At 34.4% G+C, this 23,819-nt stretch overlaps 1 protein-coding gene and 1 pseudogene across 1 annotated transcript; both read right to left on the reverse strand.

The window, feature by feature from the left end:
* Window positions 1-8,136: 8,136 nt before the first annotated feature.
* On the reverse strand, window positions 8,137-13,001 carry LOC119640674 (annotated as a pseudogene).
* Window positions 13,002-15,230: 2,229 nt separating this feature from the next.
* On the reverse strand, window positions 15,231-23,570 carry LOC119640675. Its single transcript, XM_038038865.1, has 2 exons — window positions 23,341-23,570; window positions 15,231-16,398 (listed from the first exon to the last, which is right to left on the reverse strand). The coding sequence occupies exons 1-2, from the start codon at window positions 23,568-23,570 to the stop codon at window positions 15,231-15,233; spliced, it is 1,398 nt and encodes a 465-aa protein (XP_037894793.1).
* Window positions 23,571-23,819: the final 249 nt, after the last annotated feature.

The following is a 23,819-nucleotide window of genomic DNA, read 5'->3' on the forward strand; positions in this document are numbered from 1 at the left end:
GCACACTTACAACCGGTACAGGACCAAATTGCAAATGAACCCCTAAGCCATCGCAAACATGCATAGGCCTGGCAACCGATAATAAATTGACAATAATTCACTTTCGAAACGTAACGACTTTTTAAGGATAAAAGCTAGTTTAAATACGACGTAGGTAAATCGCGCGTATTAAGCAATGTTGCTTTAATGGACTTTAAAGAGTCCGATAACGAGAATAAGTGGTAGACGTCATTTAGGTTCTTGCAAAAGACTCTGAGCGGATTTAACAGCTCATAATTAAATTTACACTGATTAAGCGTGACCAAGTTACTGCCAAATCCGACGTTCCACCCTTACTTTCCTTGCCTATGGGCAAGTTACGCTATTATGATAGTGTATTTGTAAGCAAAGGCAAAGATTCATTTTTTAGTATTAATGCATAGTATAAATTAAGCATTGCTAATTTCAAATAATATATCATTAACTATAGCTTGAACATACCAGAAGTAATTAAAAATGTCTACTGATTCCCAAAAATATCACTTTTAAAAGAAAATTTTGCACTTTAATAATTTCGCACTTGATCTTTAACGTTTACGTAAGCAAGCGGTGATTTTGATAGCTATGTGTTTGACTGATTTCGTTTTGATTATGTTTAGCACTTAACTGCGCTAGTTTGAGTTTTTTGCACACCTCTCCATTATTTCACATTTACATTTCAAGTAATTTGAAAATATTACAAGTAAAATAAACAAAATCAAACGTTAACTAAAAGATATGTGATCACCCCCGGAACGGTTTCCTAATCTTCTTATCGTGTGAATGTGTCTAGCGATATTTTTCACTTTCTAATATTTATTGTATTATGCTGCTCTATATTTAAAACTCTACCGTGTTTGAGATTTCAATCCGCGATTATTAGTTGTTAGTCACGGCCCATTACCTACTCGGCTATTTATTCTATTATGTAATGTTTTTGTAACATATGTGACAATATTCAATAATAAGGCAAAAATTGGGTGGTTTTTACTCTTATTAAATTCAACGCAAACAACATCGATGCGACATCGCATAAACAGCGGCTATCAAAGCGTTGAAAAATAGCTACTAGAAAATAGCGGACACCATGTGCAGCTGATTACAATAGAAATCATTACATCCTACACCACTGGTGCTATAGAGAACGCTGTTGAAATTAGTTCACTTTTTCGACCACTAATATTAAATGTAATATCGAAAATTTGGCGGCGAAAGGGGCTAAATAGTATTATTTCGGTATTCTACTTTGGTATGAAAACTTTGGACCGGCTGGGTAATTTTTGAATACCTCCCCCCTTAGATCTCCAATGGCACTTCATACTAAATAGAACGCCTCTAGATATTTGCATGCAACGTTACTTCTCTTCATGGTCATATGTATATCCATCCTTAAGTATATGCTTGAAAAATATGATATAATTTACCAAATTCCTCTTGGGATAGTATTTTGTATATCTTTTCTGTTTGCAACGATTGCGAGAGATAAGATAGTTTAACTTTCTTATGATGCTTGATACATCCAAAAATATGCTTGTTTTGCAGTTCGAAAATGGTTTGGCCACGCCTATTCACCCACTTACGCTGAATTAAACATAAATCGTAAATTTATCGATTCGATCGTAACATAATTTTATCGATTTACATAATGTTGGTATAGAAATGATTACAGAGTTGAGAGTTGGGGCAAATATTCAAATCTAGTGTAGACGGCATGGTCAAGAGCCGCGCAATAGGAGAACTGTAACAAATGAATCACTAAGGTACCTTCTTTAAGTACGCCAAGAGATAATGATTTGAACTATTTCAAATTTCACTTTGTTTTCATACATTCTAACTTGCAGAATAATGCTAATGCTAAAATTTAAAACAGGTCGAAAAATAAAAAAGCAATAAGAGTAGTTTAAAACGTTAGAATTAGAAATGAATTGTAATGAAATATAAACACCAACTTAGGTATGTGCACAAGCGTAAGTACGATGAATATATAATAAGAGTAAAATTCATATACAAATAAGTCAAAGAGAAAAAAAAAGGAAAACGGCATGCACACAACTAGCACGGGGGCACATTTGTTGTCAGCACAGATTCGAGTTCTCAGTGAACACCTAAGCAGTTGCAAATATGCAAAAGCTTGGTAACTCATATTAATAAAGAAATTAAATTAATTTTTGGATCATACTGAAACGTTAAGATTAGAAGTCAATTTAAATGCGACATAGGTAAATCGGGTGCATTAAAAAGAGTTGATTTTGCAGGATTTAAAAAATTTGATATTGAGCTTAAGTAATACATATTATTTAGAGTTTTGCTTAGTTTTCCAAGTTTTTAATGTTAGTTATTAACATGGTTTTCTCTTTGACAAGAATAATGGTATAAAATAAAACAATAAGAAATATAAAAACACAATATTGATATTAATAGCGGCAAATACAACAATAACAAAAATAACTTAAGCAGGAACTATAAAATAAAAATGATTTGTTTCAACACCAGAAGTAGCACAAACAATAAAAACGCCCAACAATATTTGCGACAGTAGCAGAAAAAAACCGGCAACAAGAACTATAAAAATAGTGTCATCAATAATAACAACGACAACAATCAGAACGGTTATCACGCTAGTTAGCTTCCGCTCGCGACCAAACCAATAATTGTTAAACATTTTTGTCCCAAACGCGTAAGACTTTCGTGTTTGTACCTTTTCGTGGCGGTATCTTGAGGCCATTCCTGAAAATCGTCTTATGTCACGGCCACCCTTCGGCGTGGGTATATCTCTGACAGTTGAAACTTTTACGGATTCTCTTTGGATCCCCTGATCGTGATCAAGACACTTTTTTTTCTGAGGATGAACTCCCATTTATCTACATTAATGCGCAGATTGTTACTTATTAATTAATCTGAATATCGGATTCCTTAAAGCCCACCAAAACGACTATCTTAACATCTCCGATTTTCCTAAGTCGTATTTAAACTATCCTGCAATCTTAACATCTCACTGTGATTCGAAAGTTAATTGGTGTTGTCTACTGTTATCGATTGCCAAGCTTTTGCATGTTTGCAATTTTTTAGGAGCACACCTGCAAATTGTATCTGTACCGTTAATGTGTGTAAGTTCATGCTAATTGTGTACATGTTTATTTCTTTCCTCTTTATTTATACATGAATTATTATTCTTTTTTTTTTCTTTACTTCTCCTTATATATATTGTATTTATAAAAATATTTAGGATTAACAAGCAGGAGGGATTGCAAAGCAAAGTTCGTTGCTGCTTAGAGCAATCAGCTTCTTCTCCAGCCCATATAAGACTAACTTGTTGTGCGATACTTCACCGCCAAAATCTCATACGTCTATCCATGTTGCTCACCACCATTTCTCTCCGTACTCATCGTCAAAACGTGTGAATTTGTCAATGGCGAATTCGATTAAGGCTTCGAATGTTCCATCCTTCCCTAACAAGAACATTAACATTTCCTCTATCATAAACTCAACTGGTAATACAACTATTATCAATAAGCCGGAAAGCTCTACTCGTGTCACTTCTGCTGAAGTGGCAAGTGTAGCACAAGCTGCACAAACATGGGTAATCACTTCATATATTTTTTCTCTAACTCAAAATTCGACACTTGTAAACCCTGTCGTTCTTAATACGAATGACATCTGCTTGATGCAGTACCCTCCAGAAAGGCAAGACTAACACCTGAGATCTCTGTGGATAACGTAGAAAATTATCTTGCTGCAAATGTCACGTCCGTCAATTTAAAGCGTGTCAGCATTTTCAAATTGGCTTCATGTCAACTTGAATGGCAAACTACTTGATCTTTACTTTGCTAATTTCACGAAGGTGCTGTTCACCATTTAGTTTAACTGATCGTCCATATCATCTAGCAACTTGCATTTCGTTTCATTACAGGCATAATGGTCTCTTGAACCATTCTAATGTCTCCAATAAACACTGTAATTTTAATAAAACTGATATCTTACTACTTACATCTCATCTTTCCCGATTTTTGCTCGATTTTTCTGCTGGAAATGTCCAAATTTTATTCATCATCGTTTTATAATGTGTTAAACCTAGCTATTGCTGAATCCGTTCCGATCAAGTAATTTCGCGCTTGCAGCATGTGCCCGCCATGACTTAACAAGAGTATTAAATATACAAAAATAGGAAAAACACATTTTTTTAAGTAATTTATGAAAAATAGTTTTTCTTCTGACTATTTTGTTTATATTGCTACAAGGTATAGATTCGATTACCTCAACCACCAATGTTATTGCAGGCACCTCCAGTTGATAAAATCCTCACTGCTTATTTATCCTAAATACTTTTATAATTTTATCAACTCCAAAAACATAGAACTCTCTATATGTCACTAGCAGTTGTCTTTCAATGGTTCCGAATCCTTTTGTGGTAATGAAACCTCAAATCTCTTTGTCACACACTTCCGACGAAATTTTTCAAATGCTTCAATGATTTAACTGTCAACTATCTTTATCTGATCACTAACTCGGTTTCAACTTCTAACTTGGCCATTTCAGAAAACGACGTTTTAACATGGTTTAAGCTCTTCAACATGCTATTCTGCCTGGACCTGATGGCATTCCATCATGTACACTGTTATGAACATAAGGGGGACACCCCTTTGTTTGTTGAATTGTTATGGGCAATTCATATCTTATCGTTCGATGATCATTGATGTTTCCTTGATTGATTCTTATTGATAATATCAAGTGTGTTTTATATACCAAAATATAATTACAATTGAAGCTTACGTTGCTAACAATTAAAATTAGAAAAGAATGTAATAATAAAAATTGCGTAAATGCCCATGGTAGTCGAAACTATTTAAATGTTTATTGGTAACGTAAATTAGGTCATAATAAAAATGCTTACTTAGATTAGTTGCGCTAACTTACGTGGATATATTGAATATATTACACCCTTATCCTAAAGAAAAAACTTTTTTTTTTGATTATAAAAAGAAATTTGATGGTAAAAAACATTTTTTTTTTTTTTGTGTCTAACGCTAGTTTCTCTATTTGTATACATAGTGTAGGATATATCTCAACTTACGGGTTTTCTAAATTTAAATAGCATATTTCTTAGCCTATGGACCCCGTATATAATATTACAATTCTTTTATTTATTTGTTACATTATATAATTATAAATGTTCACAAAATATGCTACAAGTAGATTTTACAAAACTTCTATGAGTTTCTTAAAAAGGGTAACTTTGCAAATATCAACTCATGTGGAGTGAAGTTCGAAGTTATGTGTGATGTAGTATTGTAAGCGAAACAGTCGTGGGATGTCTACTTGTCCCATTCGTCATTGTTTGTGAATGATATGTTTGATAGTAGTGTGGAGCGGAAAGAATTTGTTTGACATTATGTAATTTAGGTGTTCATTAGTGAACTGAGTTCCTCCATGGGATTAAGGACTTTGAAGTAGTCAAATTTTAAGATAAATCGTTCAACAATTGTTTCCAATATTGTTTTAGCATCTTTTCTTGGAATGGGATGAGCTATAACAAATTTTTTTATTTCGCAATGGATTGTTAAAATGCAGCGAAATCTATCAAATTTCTCTAACGGTCCGACGGTTTCGCTTGATATTATTTCAAAACTTGTATTTGGTGCATCTGTCATTTGTTGTTTTTCCTTGGTGTGCCTGACTTCTTTGTTCGCTAACCGTATGGTGCCGTCGTTTATAAAATGCTTTATTATTGTACTCATGTTCCTCCAGACATGTCGTTGCTTTAATTTTAATTGAGTTTTTCTAACGCCTTAATGTCCTTAATGTTTACTAACTGATTCAATTCGCTTTATCTAGGGGGAATTAGGCCTGTTTTGCTGGAGTAACAGAGGACTTTGAAAGGTTAAGATCGATTATTATTGAAAAGAGATCACTATTATGTAGATCATCAGATATAAACCACTTTCTTTTTATTTTTAATGACTTTGATAATTTCAAATTAAATTTTTTGTAATTTGTTGACATCGGAAATAGTTGTACAACCCCATATGTAAAGTTGATCAGACTTTGATTGAGGTACGCTATTCTGATTGGTCAAATTACTAGCTATTTTATATTTGTCTTCATTATTATTTTCCGTCAATTTTTGTCCTCTTGCTACTACATTTATCCTTTAAGTTAGTAGTTCCTTTAAAGGGTCAGAATTTATATTTATTCGCTATAATGCGTCCCTGTTTGTATTGCAGAAACCTTTTTTATAAACTATATCAAAATCGTAACTCGATAAGTCCGTTCTGATTGTCGTCAATTTAGATGATGGGTTTTATGGGTAAGAAGGGAGATTAACGGCCTATGATCTGTTATTACGATGAGTTTCCGTCCGAAGAGATAAGACTGATAGTAGTTCTTCTTCTATGATGGGTTTTTCTGACGTTGTGTTCAAGAGTGTAGTACTTGCGTACGAATGTTGTAAATGTCTCCTTGTGAAAATATTGCTCCTAAAGCAAAGTTCGATGCATCTGTCGTTAATATGAAATGCTTGTCGAAGTCTGGTTATTGGAGAATTGGTGAGTTTTTTAGTTTTGTTTGAGTGTATTGGAAGCATTTTGGTACTTATTTGACCATATAAATAGTTGGTGTTCTTTTAGTAATGAGTTGAGGCATTTTGCAATTTTTGCAAAATCCATGATGAATCTTCTGTAATAGTTGCATAGTGCAACGAATTGTTCATCGCAATTTTTAGGGATGGAATATTCTGCAATAATTTTAAATTTTGCGGGATCTGTTTGAATGCTTTCTTTTATTATAAGATGTCCTAAGTATACCATACCACCTTTGGTCTTGGAAATCGGTATATTATGTTATTTTTTTGTTTTATTTTGTAAGTGCTTCTTATATATGTTTAGAAGCCCTCACGTCGTGGATAACGAGGTTGACGATGACATTCCAAGTAAGAAACGAAATTCTGATTTTAATTTTCATTTCTAAGATTAATAATTATATAAATATTAATATAAATTCATCATACGACGAAAGGACAAAAAGGTTTAGAAAGCCTCTGCGTTCTGATTACTTGGATTTGTTTACGAAGCAAGTTGGGATTGGTCAACCGTATAAAAAGCAAAATCTGAACCCGAAAGTGAAGATACAGATTAAGTTAGCTCAATTTTCATTTCTATTTTTATAGCGTACTTAAATTTTGATTTATAGATCGGATTACTTTTACTATCAAAACTTTTAATAAAAAACTTAGTTAGTTATAGAAATAAAAGCCAACATTTTAATTTGTTCCTTATATATTTTATCTCAATCGAATTCGATTTTCAAGTGCAAAAGATATGCCAGTTCTTATTCTCAGTTATTCATCTCGACGCGGTCGTCAAAATAAGATGCAGGAGCTACAGCAGTCAAATCCGGAATTTCAGGTTTTGCACTGATGTTTGCACAAATGTTATGAAAGGCTGCATAAAGATTTGCGAATTTAGGTTTTTGAAAAATAAATGTAATGCTACCCTTTAAATACACCAATGTACCACTCAAAGTTCTTTGCCTTATTCATATAATACCATTCCACCTAAGGAAACAAAACAATCAAAACAAACAATATGAAAAAAACTTAAATAAGAAACAAAACGGAAGATGACTGACCGAAGAAGCTACGAATCGGGGTGGATTTCAGGCCCACTCATTTAAGTTACTCCCAGATGCTTCTAAATTGAGGTGGATAAAAATCATAATTAAACAAACAGTTTTTGAAAATCTTCTCGAAGTGACACTTTATAAAAGACAACACAATCGTAAATTTGTCAAAAATTAAAAAAAACAAAAATATTTCCTTACCATATGTTTCACATTATAAAATAAATGAAAGATATAAATATAAGAACACAGCAAAATGAAAGCAGTTCATCCAACGGTTGTATATGCATACAATATGCATATATCAAGAGATTTTGTTTCCGATTGCTTAAAAACTAAAAAACATTGAAATAGTTTCAATGCTAGACTCTTTCTACTCTATAGAGGTAGATAAATTTGTTTATTAATAGATGGGATGCTGTCTTGATGCTGAAATTTTGCACAAACAATCAATGGCCAAAGAAAGGGGGTGATGTACCTGTATTCTCACAATGCAGAAGAAATTTATAGTTGATAGTTTCTATGCTTTTCTGGTTCAATTTGAGAAATGTATTGCAGTATTTCTTTTATAACTGGATCTTTGCGATTGGCAATAGCTTTTTCCATTTGTGACAATTTAACTTGCGTATCGGCTCGTATTTTCGCAGCTACATCCTCACGCGAACTCATATGCTACAAAAATAGTAATGTCCTTTTTAAATAAATTGGCCATTTTTTTATCACTAACCTTTTTTCAATTTCTTCGACAGCCTTTTCCTAAGCTTGCTTCAAATGTCTGGCTTTACTTGCAAAACCTTAAAATAAAATAAAATTTTTTTTCCAAAACTTTTAACAAATTTGCACAATATAATCTTATCATCTTCTAGCTTCAGCAACCTTCTCGGCAGCTTTATTTTCAGGAGCCTATAACTGTTGTATACCTTGCCTTGATTAGTGACCGAAACAAAAACCGTAAAAAAAATGACCTGAAGTAATGTAAAACAAGTGAAAAAATATATATCGTCAACACATTTGCTACAAATTTGTTAATATTTCTGTCCTATTAGTATTCATTTCGTTATTTGATTAATATATTTGATTGGTAATAGAGGTGAATATATGTATATGTTAAATATATACCATAACACATATGAAAACAAAACCGAGTAAGAAATTTGTATTCGGGGGGGCCGAGTCTCGCATACCCACCACTATACTTTTAGCAATCTACTTACAAAGTTTTATTATTTGATATCAATATCGCCGGTATTATTAAGAAAAAATTCATCGTGGTGTCTACCATACTCATATTGAAATCAACCCATTTTTAGGCAGATAATATATCTTCATTTCAGGAGCATACAAAATCTCCTCTTCTTTGTCTGTCTTGTTTGCCTTATGATAAAAGAGTGAAGAAAATAAAATTTAGTTACTCGTAACTTTGTGTGGGCACGGCCGATTTGTTTGATTTCCATGCCTAAAGAGTAGACTGCTTCGCAAAGTAAATACGGAAAATTGCAGGGTTCTAACTTTAACAATTTCCGAGTAACGAGCAAAATGCACAAATTTTTCTCAAAAAAAACTAAATTGTGCCCTGCAAGCTTTTGCTCTGACCAGTTTGGCCCATTTTCAATACCAACCTGCATACAGAAACTGCCAATGTTCCTACCAAACTTGAACTCGGTATCTTCATTTTTGCGACCAAGAATGTGCCAGCAACACACACCATACCATCGACGGACGGACATGGCTAAGTCCACTTAGAGTTTTACAATGATCAAAAATATATATACTTTATAGGGTCTCTGAAGCTTCGTTTTGGATGTTTACATATATTTTGGATAAAATAGAATGAATAATGAATAATACCCCATCTTACAGTGGTGGGCAAAATAAAAGCTTGTTACCATAAAGAAGGTCTTCTTTTAGATCAAATTAGAGTAGAACCATAAAAGATTTAACTGAGTTCGTCGTCATCATCCTCGAAATCACCGGCCTTCTTTGTTTTTAGCTCCAACACCTTGGCACATCTATTGTTTTAAGAAAAAATTCAATCGTCAGATTTGTCAAGTTAAAAAATTCAGTAAAAGCCAGTTTTCGCCTATTCTGCTGCAAGGCGTAGATTCAATTACCTCAACCACCAATGTTATTGCCGATACCTTCAGTTGATAAAATCCCCACTGCTTAATCCTAAATATTTTTTTGAGGTTGTTAAGTTCAAAAAGAAGATGTCCGTATATCCCTCGCATGTGTCTTTTAGTGGGTCCGAGTCCTCTGGTGATATCGAAACCTCAAACGTCTTCGTTAAATACTGCCGACAAAGATTTTCAATTCTTAATTCCGATTCAACTGTCAAGTATCCGTATCATTTCGGAAGATGACGTTCTAGATGGTGTAAGGTCTCTAAAATATAGTTCTGCTGATCCCTGGTGGGATACCATCATGTTTACTTAAAACATGCTCTGTCAAGCTATGTTGTGTTATTTTAACGGCTTTTAATCAGTCCTTAAAATCATATAGTTTTCCTTTTCCGTTTTGGTATTTCAATTCACAAATGTGGACATCACGTTAAAAACTATAGAGGCGCGGACGAGTTGAACGTCTTATCTAAGTTGATTGAGCGAATTGTTACTTAGTATTTAGCTTCTAATATCTAAACTTATATTTTTCCATTCCAGCAAGCTTTCATTGATCTTCAAACTCCATACCTCTGGATGGAGGATCCTTACATTACAAGACGGCTATACATGCGCTTAGTTAGGCCAATACTAGAGTATTTCCTTTCTAGTGTGGTCTCTTTCCTACAAGTTCTTTGTAAACTCAATTGAACCTGTTCAAAAGCAATTCTTGCTGTTTGCTCTTAGAAATGTGGATTTGGATGGTTTTACCTCTCTTCCTCCTTATGAAAATAGTCTGCTTCCGTTATGGTTCCCGTCACTTGAGAAAAGCAAATTTATTTTTGTTGCCGCCTCCTTAATTAAGATAATTAAGGGTATTACCAATTCGTCCACATTACTTGATGAGATAAGCTTCTCTGCACACTTTATTAACCTGAACCAATGTAAATGTAAATATGAGCTGATTACCTCGTTCACATTTGTTTTTAGAAACCTATCTATTGCTTAATAAGCACTGTTTTGTCGATGTCGTATTTAAACTAACTTGCAATTTTAATATCTCACTATAAGTTAAAAATTAACTGATTTTGTTTACTGTTATGGCTACCAACTCTTTACATGTTTACAGTGGCTTAGGGGTTCACTTGCAACTTGGATCTCAACGGGTTGTGCGTTTGCCTCTTTGCTAGTTGTGTACATGTTTTTTTTCTTTTTTGTTTATTTATAAATAAATTATTATTTAATTGTTTTTAATAGTACAAGATTTACTTCTAAGAGTCAAGTGAATTCGACTGTTAATATATTTTTGTTGAGTTCGATGTGTTCCCTGGCTTGTCTTGGTGAAACTTTTCTTAAGCTTTATGATTTCTATTAAGAATTATAATGTAGTTAGATTTGATCGTATCTCCAACTTCTCTCGTGGTGGTGGTGTGGCGATTCTTATATCTGACAAGTTTTCCTTCTCTTACGTTTCTAATTTTCCAAATTGTGTACCTATTGAAGCTTGCAGCTGCGTCATTCATACTTCCTTTGGGGAACTCTTGATCAGTAGTTATTATATTCCGCCTAACCGTAATGTTTCTGGTTCTGCAATTAACAGGTTATTTTCTTTCAGATCCAACATATTTGCATTAATATGTGGTGATTTTAACGTTCGCAATGTTAGTTGGGATAGTCGTTTCTCCAATTTAAGCGGCAAACAAACTCGAGATTTTCTTGAAAGCAGCAATTTAGTCTTAGTAAATAATGCTATTCCTATTCACATTGTTTCCGTCTCTTTTTGCATAGATCTTTCGATCTGTGCACCTAATCTAAGTTCGCTGAGTACCTGGAAGACCCTTCACGACTCAGTAGGTAGTTCTTACTGTCACGTCGAAATTGGTCTTTATTTGCATTCAGCTGCCACTCGCATATCCACGTTCCAAAGTATATCAAAACTTCTTTACTAACAATATTACCCGTAACTTTTTAAATACCATCCAAACCAACGATTTCTGTGAGTAGTTTTCGCTCCTATAATCCCCTCTGTTTCAATCTTGAATATTAAAAGCAGATTAATCTTACTAAAAGAAGTTAACAATTAATTACCGGCTATATACGCCTTTCCTGGTACGACTTTCAAATTTTCACTGTAACAAAAACAAATAAGCCGTTAGATAATCTTCATTCGTACAGATTTACTGCTTTAGTTTGCACCCTTAGAAAAATTTTCGAGAAAGTGTTATACTCACGTCTAGAATGGTATCTCGAGTCCAAACATATCCTCAGCAATCTTCAATTTGGTTTTAGACGTTGCAGATCTGCCCAAGACAACCTTGTGGTCAGCAATATATTCACCGTTTGCTAAGAAACATGTTCTCATAGCCTGCTTTCTAGGCATAACGCATTCTGTCAATAACAACATCTTAAAATCTATCCTTTTCTCTTTAAATCTCGCTGCCAAACTCTTTAATTTGTAATACGACCTCTTTCTCTATAAGAAGATGTTAATTAAAGATGATGCTGTTGTTGTACAGATGAGATCTTTTACAGGCGTTTCTCAGAGATCTGTATTCAGTCGTCTTCGCTTTATTTTATATACTAACAAAATTTTCAGTTCTCTTCCTCAAAACACCTCAATCCTGGGCTGTGCTTGCCATTTTTAGTTCCAAGTCTGATCCAGGTTTGTGTCAACTCACATTTTCGGTCAATAACACCAAATGATTTACTTTTCAAAAAAATGGAGAGACCCAATGATTAGTCCTCTGCTCCTATGGTTCTTCTGTTCCGTTTATTAAAACTTTCGACTTTTTAGGCTGTGTATTACACTCACAACTTCCGCCAGCAGCTTATATTAACAAAACGGCCGAACAATGTTTTCAACTCATTAATCTCTTACAATCCATTTGTGATATTTCTTGGGGCTCTGATCCCTCTTGCATGATTGGACTTTATCTTGGTTTAATCAAACCAAACTTAGAATACGCCTGTTTATTCTTATTAGACATTCCAAAGAAGGATCTTCTGAAATTATGCAGAATCCAATGGAAATGTCTTCGTCTTTCTCTTAATGGCATGAATTCTACACATACTAAGCTTGGAACATTTTGCAAACGTTATGCCTCTACGAGAAAGATTTCATTTACTCACCAAATTTTTATCTAATAAAATTCTATCTTTTGAGAATTGTCCGGCCTTACCTTGCATTTACAATTTTATATCTCTCAATTCCTCGCCATCCTTCTTTAAAATTTTTGCTGACAAAATTAATAGCTGCAACGTTCTGGTGCACATAGCCTATTCAAAATTCCTCTTGGTTTTCAACATTTATGACCAGCAATTAAATACTTACCAGAAAAAATCCACATTTAACTCCGGCAGAGGTACACCATCGTTACTTGAACTTGTTCAATACCGAAATGAAAAATTTTTCACCCATATTTACTGGTGGATCTAAGATCGATGTTGCATGCAGCGGCGTTTGGTTTCCAGATAATAAAATAGAAGCCTACCTCTCAAATCACCCATATAGCACTGTAATGTCCCGCGAACCTAAAAGCCATCCACTTACCGAGTACTCAACCTCAAAAGAAATTCCTTATAGTGTCATGTAAACTTCAACCCAACATATTAGAAATCACATCCTTACTTTATAGTCTCAAGTCTGATACATTTTATTTTCACTTTCTCTGGGTGCCCAGTCACATGGTTTTTCCTGGCAATAATACTGCAGATAAAATTGCGTCTTCCAGAGTATCTCATTTTGATGATTGTAGGGGGGTTCCTGCAGATCTGATGACAATCGACAAAAAGCATTTAATTCTTTCTTGGCAACAACAACAACATAGTAAACAACCCGTTACGCCCAGGTGAAGTCTTACAATCTACTGATCATATCCTATTTGTCTGTCCGAATATTACTACAATTTATGAACCTACTCTCATTTACACTTTTTTGCTCTCACCCCCATCAATTCGTTCATATAACTGCTAATGCTCATATACATCTTACACATCGGAATTTACTCCGCGCTCTTCTGTTCTATCCTACATGATGGACGAGTAATATGCGTCTTTTAATAAAAACTATTAAAAAAATAACGTGGCGGGCGTATGAGACGCGAAATTAAAAATAAAAAACTTTGATCAAATAATCACTAAAATAAATAACTAATAATATTATACTCCAAATCTAATCCCAACTTTACTAAAGCCCAAACAAAGAACCCTGTATTCACATTGGGACTTTTACAAATCCAGGGAATTTTCGGTTGTTAATTTGCTGAATAACAGAGGAAGAAGAAATAAATAAAAACTGTCAAACCAAGCGGGTTTGAGTTAGTATTGGGCATTGTTATGTACCGTTAGGTTGAGTAGCTCTCAATTGATAGGCGTACCTTGAGAACCATTTGGCTGAAAGTTATATATGGATTTCGTATTTCGAAGCATAAGCAATTTTGCTTACGCCGGTTTTGACAATTTTAAGAGAACGTTTCTGGCATCTCTTGTGCATACATTTAGCGAAAAAAGGCGAAACTCGGGAATGAAGGTAAGTTAACACCATACTTTATTAGTGTTTTGATTTTTTAGAGTTGAATTTATAAGAGAAAGCAGTTGTATATAACATAATATAAATTTCAAACAAAATTGTTTACTTATAAAAAATCGAGCCAAAACCGAAAATTTTAATTTGTGAAATTTTTTGATGTTTAGTCTAATTGACTACGTTTATTGGCGTCAAAGCTTTTGGGAGGCAACATTCATGGAGTTTCTTGCTCGGTGTTAACTTCAATTCGAATAATATAAATATATAGGTAAATGTTTCTCTACACAATTTTGTGTTGCAACCAGTAAATACCTTTGTCACAACATTATAGTTCATATAATCACGATTTCAAATATGAGCAAAATGGAAGGTATTCCGTACGGATTTTGCCGCTATCAAGTTAATATTTAATTGTAAATAACATACTAAGCCAAGCACACACATCCTTCCCGCATATATAGTACGTTTGATATACATTTTAAGATTTTTATTAAATATGGCGGCAGTCAATATCATATTATAAAAGCCGGAACTCAATTTAGTACGAGGTTTTCGGCGAGATAATTGGATTTTTGCGATTATGGTCTAACCTTTGCGCACACTAAAATAATTTTGAAACCTCCTTCAATACACATGATGTTCAAAGTGCACGCGTTAAAAGTAGGAAAAATGATAAGGAATTGAATAAAAAGTGCTAAAATTACTTTTCTTTGTTCCTGAAGATCACAACCTAAAAAAGCAATTTGGATAAATAGACAAACGCACATATACATTAGTAATAATTTTGAAAAATTTAATTACACCTAATACCAAATATTTAAGCGCTATAATGAAGACAGTTGAGACAAACATTACAAAATCTGCATGCTTGCACGATGTGGGGATAGATGAAAATTATAGTTTCGACAGTATATAACAGAAATGTAATTTCGGTGCTCAAATTCTTAAGCAAATATATGAATAAAACGCCGCTGGCCCTATTTCCGTAAGTTGGCACTCTGTTTAGTAAATTCTATGTATGCGCGTTCTGTTTCTTCGTCCATCTCAGGATCGAGGACAATGTCGTAATCGTTATCGATATCGACGTTGTCAGTGGAATCAGATATACCTATACCATTCGTAGTTAAGAATTCACATTCCTCCTTGGTTATAACACTGCCATCAGGACCATAGAACACAGGACCGTCATTATACCGAAAGGAGTCAATAAGTTTGGTGTCTTCGGTGGGGGTTTTTGAGCGAGATACTTTCCTGCCCCAATTGTTTTCTTGCAGAGCTATAACAATAGATACCAATGGATATAAGCCTGGTGATCGACGGTGAATAGCGTTCAATTCCAAAATTATGTCCTCCATGCCCTTTGAGGAATCAGCAGTCAAATCATATCCGGCCAATTTCAATGTTAAGCATACACAACGCACATTCTCAAAGTTTTCTGTTAGCAGCCGCTTTAGCGAATATAAAATGCGTTCAGCTATAAATTGTGTGTGGCACTCCTCACCACGTAATTGCATATATAATTCAGCTAAAAATAATGTAGTTTCACGCATTTTTCTTTCTTGATTGTTCTTTTTATATTCCTTCACTTCATTTTGGTGAAAATCTAGCTGGTATTTAAGCAAGGTGTAGAAAAGCGAATCTTTTTGAGGATTTAGTTTGTACAGAAGACAATACAACTTAGCGCCTATGTAACAAAAGTTAGCATTCTTCATCGATTCGTTAAATATCTCCTCCATAGCGTTAGACAGCACAAACACATTGCTTTCCATACCCTCAAACATTGAGGAAAAGCGTGTGGAAATTCTATCCAAATCGCCAGTGTTGTTGTTTAGACATTGAATCGCGCATTGTAAATAGTCAAGAGCTATCTTTTCCATTTCAGCTGTACATTTTGTTGGACATAATTCACTATTGATTGGTTGCGGCTGCTGTTGCTCTCGATAATAATTCGTACGATTACGATGATTATTAAAGCGATAATTGTTGTTGTAATGGTGTTGTTGTTCGTCGTGGTTTTTACGATTTGAGCAACGACGGCGACGCTTTGCCTCTTGGGAAGGTCGATTTTGGGAATAAGGGGCAGTGCTTCGATCACCCGCTGTACTAAGATGACTTTGAGTAGGTGATCGTTGCACATTCGAATGCCTAAGTTTACCAAGATAGAAATCTTGCTCAGAGCAATTATTTTCTTTTTGCTTTTGCTGCTGTTGTTGCAAAATATTTGGCAAAAAAGCGGCTTCATTTATCGACATCCTTGAAATCGTGTGATGTAGGGTTTGTCTTGGGGGCTGATATGTTTTCGACATCAGTAACTCCTTTGCTTCCTTTCTAAACACGTAATTGTCCACACTTCAATAAGCTTCGTTAACATTTATGTACTGATTACAAAACTGTATCAATATCGCATTTCCCGGAATCTCTTTCGCAAAAAGTGGTCACTTTGTTCCTTCTTAAAATTACACAAATTAGTTGAAAATTTCAAACCGGACGCACGTAAATTGGACAAAAATAAAACTTTTAATGTGATTCAAATTTGTTTAGACAAAAAAATATTTTTTAAATTTTTGCTTAAATTTTACATTCTTTAGTTGATATATAAATATTTTTTTTTTAAACCTACTGAGAAGAAAATTGTTTTAATGCAACATATATAAGTACTGTGAAAACATTAAGCCACTGATTATGTATATTTTCGTTAACTGGCTCTCGTTTGGGCGGCGTAAGTTTTATGTGCAATTCTTTATTCAAAATTTATTTCGAAAAAATAATAGGAATATGATGGACAAATTGGCGTTTGCTTATTTTACTGGTTACATCTCGGCTTTCACACATTATGCTCGATTTTTCGGCTGAAAATATATATATTCGTTTTATAATGTATTAAACATAGAAAATTTTTGCATCTGTTCCGATCAAGCAACTTCGCGACAATTAAATATTACAAAAATAAGAAAAACAAACTTTCCAAAAAATTTATGAAAAGTGGTTCTGCTTACACTGCTGCAAGGCATAGAATTAATTACTTCAACTACCAATATTTATGCATATCTATTGTTTTAAGAAAACATTCAATCGTCAGATTTGTCAAGTTAAAAAATTCAGTAAAAGCTAGTTTTCGCCTATTCTGCTGCAAGGCGTAGATTCAATTACCTCAACCACCAATGTTATTGCCGATACCTTCAGCTGATAAAATCCCCACTGTTTAATCCTAAATATTTTTTTAAGTTTGCTAAGTCCAAAAAGAAGATGTCCGTATATCCCTCGCATGTGTCTTTTAATGGATCCGAGTCCTCTGGTGATATCTATTGATTAATCCCAGATATTTCTTTCAGTTTCTTCAGAAAATTATGTTTTAGATGGTTTAGTCTCTAAAATATTGTAATATAAGTTATTCGTTTGGAGTGGGTAAATGTTTATTTGCGGAAAGATTCCCTATGAATCTTTCCAGAGTGTTATTCAAGATTTTTACGGTGTATTACTTTACGCTGCTCGACTTCAGAACGCCAAGTCAATCTGCTTCATAAAACGCCAATCGAGATCGGCATGAAGCAGTCCCTATCTATAATTTTAGGCGGATGGAACGGCTTTTGTTGTTCTAGCGAACTAAGCACTTTTGAATTGCTTTTTGATAATTGATTTTATTCAATTCTTACCTGGTTATTTATACACAAATTATTACACTAAATTATGCTAATGTAAACAAATAATAATTGTTTTAATTGGAGCGCATGGCATCGTATTGCATTTCATAATGCAGTATTCAGCCAGGTAAAGTGTGACAAAATTTTCATTTTTCTTTTAGCAAAAGAATTATGCTGAATTTGCAGAATTCTGTCACACTTCAAAGTGGATGCATATAAGGATATGCGATCACACTACAATATAGTTCTGCGCCTGGACCTGATGGGATTCTATTATGTACACTTAAAACATGCTCTGTTGAGCTATGTGGTGTTATTCCAAGAGTTTTCATTTATTGATCTTTAAACTCCAGGCCTCTAGCTTCCCTTTCTACGTAGTAGGGATACGCTCGTATCTGTATGACAGATCACTCAAGGTTCATCTGGTGTCCTTCAAGGCAACCATCTAGGTCCCCTTATATGTAATTTATACATTAACGGTAAGGAGTATACTCCCATCCTTCAGTGATGGGTATACAAAATGCAAAAAAAACCAAAGAAAATTAAGCGCCAGCAATTCTTTAGCATTCTTTTCAACTTCGTAATCAATAATCACCCAATCAATCAGCCAGTTAAAACAAATAGTCGACGCTAAATAAAACCCATAATCATTTGATTCAATACCACATTGGATACTATCCCTCATTCAAAGGCAAAAAGACAAACATTGAAAAGAGCAGTGTGCAAGTAGGTAAGAGAAAATTACAACAATCAAGCTCAAAAAACGAAAGAAGTAATAGGAGAGCAGCTAAGTTTTCCTTTTCTTTATTGTTCTTTCGTTGTTCTTGTTTTATTGCAAAACCTCAAATATTTACAACATTTTCATTTTCTAAAGTTTGAAATTCAAAAGATCTTGTACATTTAAAAAAAGCAGTAAGAAACCACACAAACCAAGTAAGAAAGTTATACTCGGCGAGGGCCGAATCGCGCATACCCACCACGATATTTGATTATATTTGATACTCATATCGCTGGTGTTATTAAGAAAAAATTAATCGCGGTGTCTGCCATACTCACTTTAAAATCAACCCATTTTTGGACAGATAATATATCTTCCTTTGAAGAACGTACAAAATCGTTTTAAGCATTCTGTCCTGTTTGCCTTATGTTAAGTAAACGTAAAACCTCAAAAAGTGAAAAAATAAAATTTAAATACTCCTATTCCTACTTTCTATAGGCGTGTCCGATTGTTTTCATTTTAGACGTAAAGAGTAGACTGGTTCGTTAAGTAAATGTGGAAAATGCCAGGGTTTTAACTTTAATAATTTGCGAGTAACGAGCAAAGACCAACAAATTTTTGCTTAAAAAAAACTGAGTTGTGTTCAGTTTACGCCCCACGCGCTTCTGCTCTGACCAATTTGGCTCGTTTTCAATACCAAATTTGAAGTCGGTAGCTTCGGTAGCATGAAAGCGCAGTTGATTCAACAGGATTCTAGATCCAATCGTTGCAAGTGTAGAACGCGTTCCCCTGATAAACCATTGTTCGGAAGAATCCCTAACTGGCTTCGCAGATACCAGCACAAATTCGGTAACAAAGCCAGGTAGTGCGAACATCCGTGTGCATATTTAAAATTAAATGTCCAAAAAACGAAAAGAATCCATAATTGCGGCGGCGAACTGTGGAAATATTAAATACGCATAGCTCTCCCTTTTTATATCTGGTAAACAAAACAAATTAAATTTTTTTATAATGAGTGACGGAGAAGTTTCGGTCCTTCCATCGTCGACATTTCAGAACAACAAAAAATCGTCCGATATTACCTTGACAGCAGCCAATGGTTCAACCGTTAATACATATCCTAAAAAAATGTTAAATATTATTTGAATATTCGCCATAAGTTTCCATTCGTGATTATGATTGCCAATATCTCCAGACTAATCACTAGGGCTGATTTCTTAAGGAAATACGATCTACTAATAGATGTTATATATAAGCGTTTAGTATTAGTTATGGTAGTGACCACATCTAATTCTCTATAAACTCAGTTGACTTTATCTAACAGTTTCCGCCCGTATTCGCTCTACTACCCATATATCCCCACCAAAAAATACAACACCAGAGAAATCTAAAAATCACACAACCTTCCCGCACTCGCTCGAAATTTAACCATCATAAACATATCCCAACCATTTAACGTTATCTTAACTTCCTTTAATTCCGATAAATAACTAGAGCAACTAAAGCGCTCACCGTGAGTATTTAAAGATTAAAAAAAAAAAATCATTGTAATCAGCAACAAAATCATTTTGATATCTGTAATGTGTTTTATAGATAGGGCTGCTACACTTTGTGTCGCGTGGCTAGCCAAGCCAGATTTACAAATGTAAATTATAAATAATTCAAACCTGTCGGGGTCTAATGGCGTGACGTAACATAACAGTCACACGGTCCGTCATTATTGTTCTGCTGTTCGTTACTCTGCGTCTGTGTTTTTCTCGATCCGTTAAGACACCAACCGTGATTACATCCACACACACACACTCACTTACTTACCCCATCCTTACGAAACCTTCTTTTGTTCTACTCAAAAAACATCTTTCAACTTGTTTTTGTAATTTGCATTACACTATTGTCATTTATTATTTTACAATCATAAAAAGAAAGTAAAAAACTTACTAGAAAGGGTACATAGATTAGTTCTTAATCATAATATTATACTTACTATATTTGTGGTACAAACACAACGCTTTTGGAAATTTCGCACTTTTTCAATAACAGTAACACATCAGTTTGCAAAATAGAAGGTAATAAAGACCTAGCCTGGTTGGTATTAGGCGACCAAATGTTTCATCTGGTCGTACCAACTTATTTGAGTTGTTTTTTCCAGCACTTGAACTGGAAGAAACGGTAAAAGATCAAAAAAAGCCGATCAATGTAGGTGAACAAATGATAAAGTTTTATTTATTTATTTATTTATTTTAATTCGACTTATACTTGAAACTCAATTAAACAAATAACAGTCAAGTTCAATTGGCATTTAAAGCAAAACTTATATTCAAATAATAATAAAACTTAGTATAAGTACAATAAAACAAATAAGAAGGAAAAAAAAAAGAAAAAAAGAATGTACACAACCAGCATAGAGCCACACCCACAACCGGTACAGGACCAAATTGCAAATGAACCCCTAAGCTATCGCAAACATGCATAAGCCTGGCAATCGATAATACTAACAACAATTCATTTTCGAATCGTAACGACTTTTAAGGATAGAAGCTAGTTTAAGTAAGACATAAATAAATCGCGCGTATTAAGCAATGTTGCTTTAATGGACTTTAAAGAGACCGATAACGGGAATAAGTGATAGACGTCATTTAGGTTCTTGCAAACTACTCTGAGCGGATTAAAGAGCTCATATTGGTAAAAAGTAGATTATAAATTGTAATTATCATAAACTAATGTCGAAATATTTTACTATGCATTACATTAAACAAATATTATAAAATGATACACTTGCATTTATACGTTTGTTTACTCCAGAAATATGAACAGCTTGAAGTGTGCCACAAAAATGCAACAGTCGGGCTGAGTTAGTCGGGTGGTTGTTTAATTAAAAATCAAATAAAAACATGTCAAAAAGAAAATGTGTCTTTGGCGTGACAAACGCCTAGTTTCTTTCCTGTTAGAGTACTGATTTTGTAAAGAGAATTTCCCATTACTTTTGTAACCATACATTGGATATTCGATGGTGCTAGCTTCGCATTATAACCTGCAGTCTGACCTAGTCTTAAATTTTTTCTGTATACTATATGTTCAATTTGAATTAAATTTGCCTATTTTTTATATTATAGGTCTGTTAGTTTCTTTCATATGCTTCTTTCAGTCGTGTAGTGTACGAGTTGCATATTTGCTGGTATCATTATTCTTGTAGCTAGGGAGTTTTCGAGTTAATTTATAAAAGTATCCATGTTGCATTATGTTTAGGCCAAGTAAAGCATAGAATGGTGTTATGCCTATTGAGCTGTGTATAGCACTTCTTAGAGAAAACGCAATTCACTGAGGTGTACGTCCTAGGTTTTCTGATCTTCTATAAGATGTTATCGTATAATCTGCAAAATAGATCTATTGGTTCGTTCAGCAGCATTAGCCTGCGGAGCATAGAAAGCTGATTTAAGCATAAACTTTTTAAATGACGGAAAAGTTTTTTTAACCTTCTATATATGTAATTTTCAAGGCATCATTAATGTAAAGAGTTTGTGTCACTTGATTTTTCCAGAAGAAAAAGGAGCTTCTAATATTGAAAACCTTTCCGCTGATAGTCTAAAATTCGTTGACTGAAACTTTTTCGAGGTGTAACCACTTGTTCCTCAGGTGTTAGGGACTAGCAACAGCTCCCGGTGTACTCCACCAGACAGTATTTCCCGATGATGGGAATGTGTACAAGTTTTCAATTTTGCCGCACACAAAACAAATCATAGGGTGTCTAGAGCGACATTCTCTGAAAGCGTCCAGGGGATTTTTGAGGAAGAAATCTCTAGGCATACCACAGACATAACATAAGGTTAAGTGGAAAAGCGATTGACACAAGGGTCTACTCAAGGTTGCGGTAGAGATAACCGTGGGTGATTGAATATAATTAGGGTTTACTATTGGCTGCATATTTGGCGGGACCATTTGCGAAGTTCCTGGTTGAACTACGCGCAATATAATAGGTTAAGATGGAAGTCGATTTACAGTGTTTTTGCTCATATTGTGAATGTTAACTTGCCCTCTGTTAATTTTATCAATACCGCTAGATTTTCGCTGTATATTGTTAGACTTGTTGCTCTGAAGCTCGAAGGCTTCAACTGCTTCATTTCTGGCGATCTGGACACATTTATCTTGCCAACTGACGTCATTACTATGTCTCTGGTTCTATGTTCTGGTTCTATCTTCTCTGAGCAGCTTTTCCACCCTTTTACACTCCGCTTTCAGTTCCGGATATTTTCTACTTTGAACGCAAAAATAGTATTCGCAAGACTTCATTTAACATTGGATTTAATGATTTTAATTAATTCCCGCTCTTGAATTTTTTTTTCTCATCCTAAAGGTTAAGATATGGATTTACACATAGTAGTCTTCGAAACATCCCGCCGGCTGCTGTTTACTTTCCTTGAATTCCCTAATTAACTCATAATCTGAAACTGGCTCTTTAAGCTGATCTAACAGAACGCTTATAAGCAAAAAATAGTCAAAGGTGGCTCTAACAGTTGCCAATAACACTTATTTACCTTTCCTGTTAATAAGCAGTGGAATTCAGTAAACAACTCGTAATAATTTATCTATTGCTCTTCTCTCAAATGCAGTTCAATCTTAATAATAAAACTGTCGACTGTAAAACCTTTGCCATATACATCATAATTTAAGTTCCAGCGATTTAAATCAACCATTTCGCCTACAGGTCTATTCATCACTGCATAAACGAACCTCTGATATTGTCGGTGCTGAATTGGCTTAACATTCATGTTTCCTCGTTCTCTTGCATGGAATGGAACATCCTGATTGAGTGTAGATGTTGCTGCTAAAATTCTAAAATTTTGCGGACCTTCAGCACCTCCCGTTTGACTTTGCCTGACTTTACCAGTGTATCTTTCCTTTCCCGAAATTCCAATTTTCCTGGAAAAACTCAACAATGCTTCATATTGTTGTTTCAGCATGTTCGAAAGTTGTTGATTTCAATTTATGGGTTTTGCTTGTGAGCGTTTTATATACACATATACTGTGAGGACGTTACGTCCCTTTCCTTATGACTGGGGCAGCTCAGCGGCCCAGGGAGGGAAAAACACAAGACATTTTGGTTGCAGGGACCTTTATTTTATAGATTTCACTCTACTTTATTTTTTTCGCTAACTTTCTAACTACTTCGGAGGCAAGAACTCAACTCTTCACGTCGACGACTGAAGCTC

The sequence above is a fragment of the Glossina fuscipes genome, unplaced genomic scaffold, assembly GCF_014805625.2.
Source record: "Glossina fuscipes isolate IAEA_lab_2018 unplaced genomic scaffold, Yale_Gfus_2 122, whole genome shotgun sequence".
In the NCBI taxonomy this organism is placed as follows: Eukaryota; Metazoa; Arthropoda; class Insecta; order Diptera; family Glossinidae; genus Glossina; species Glossina fuscipes.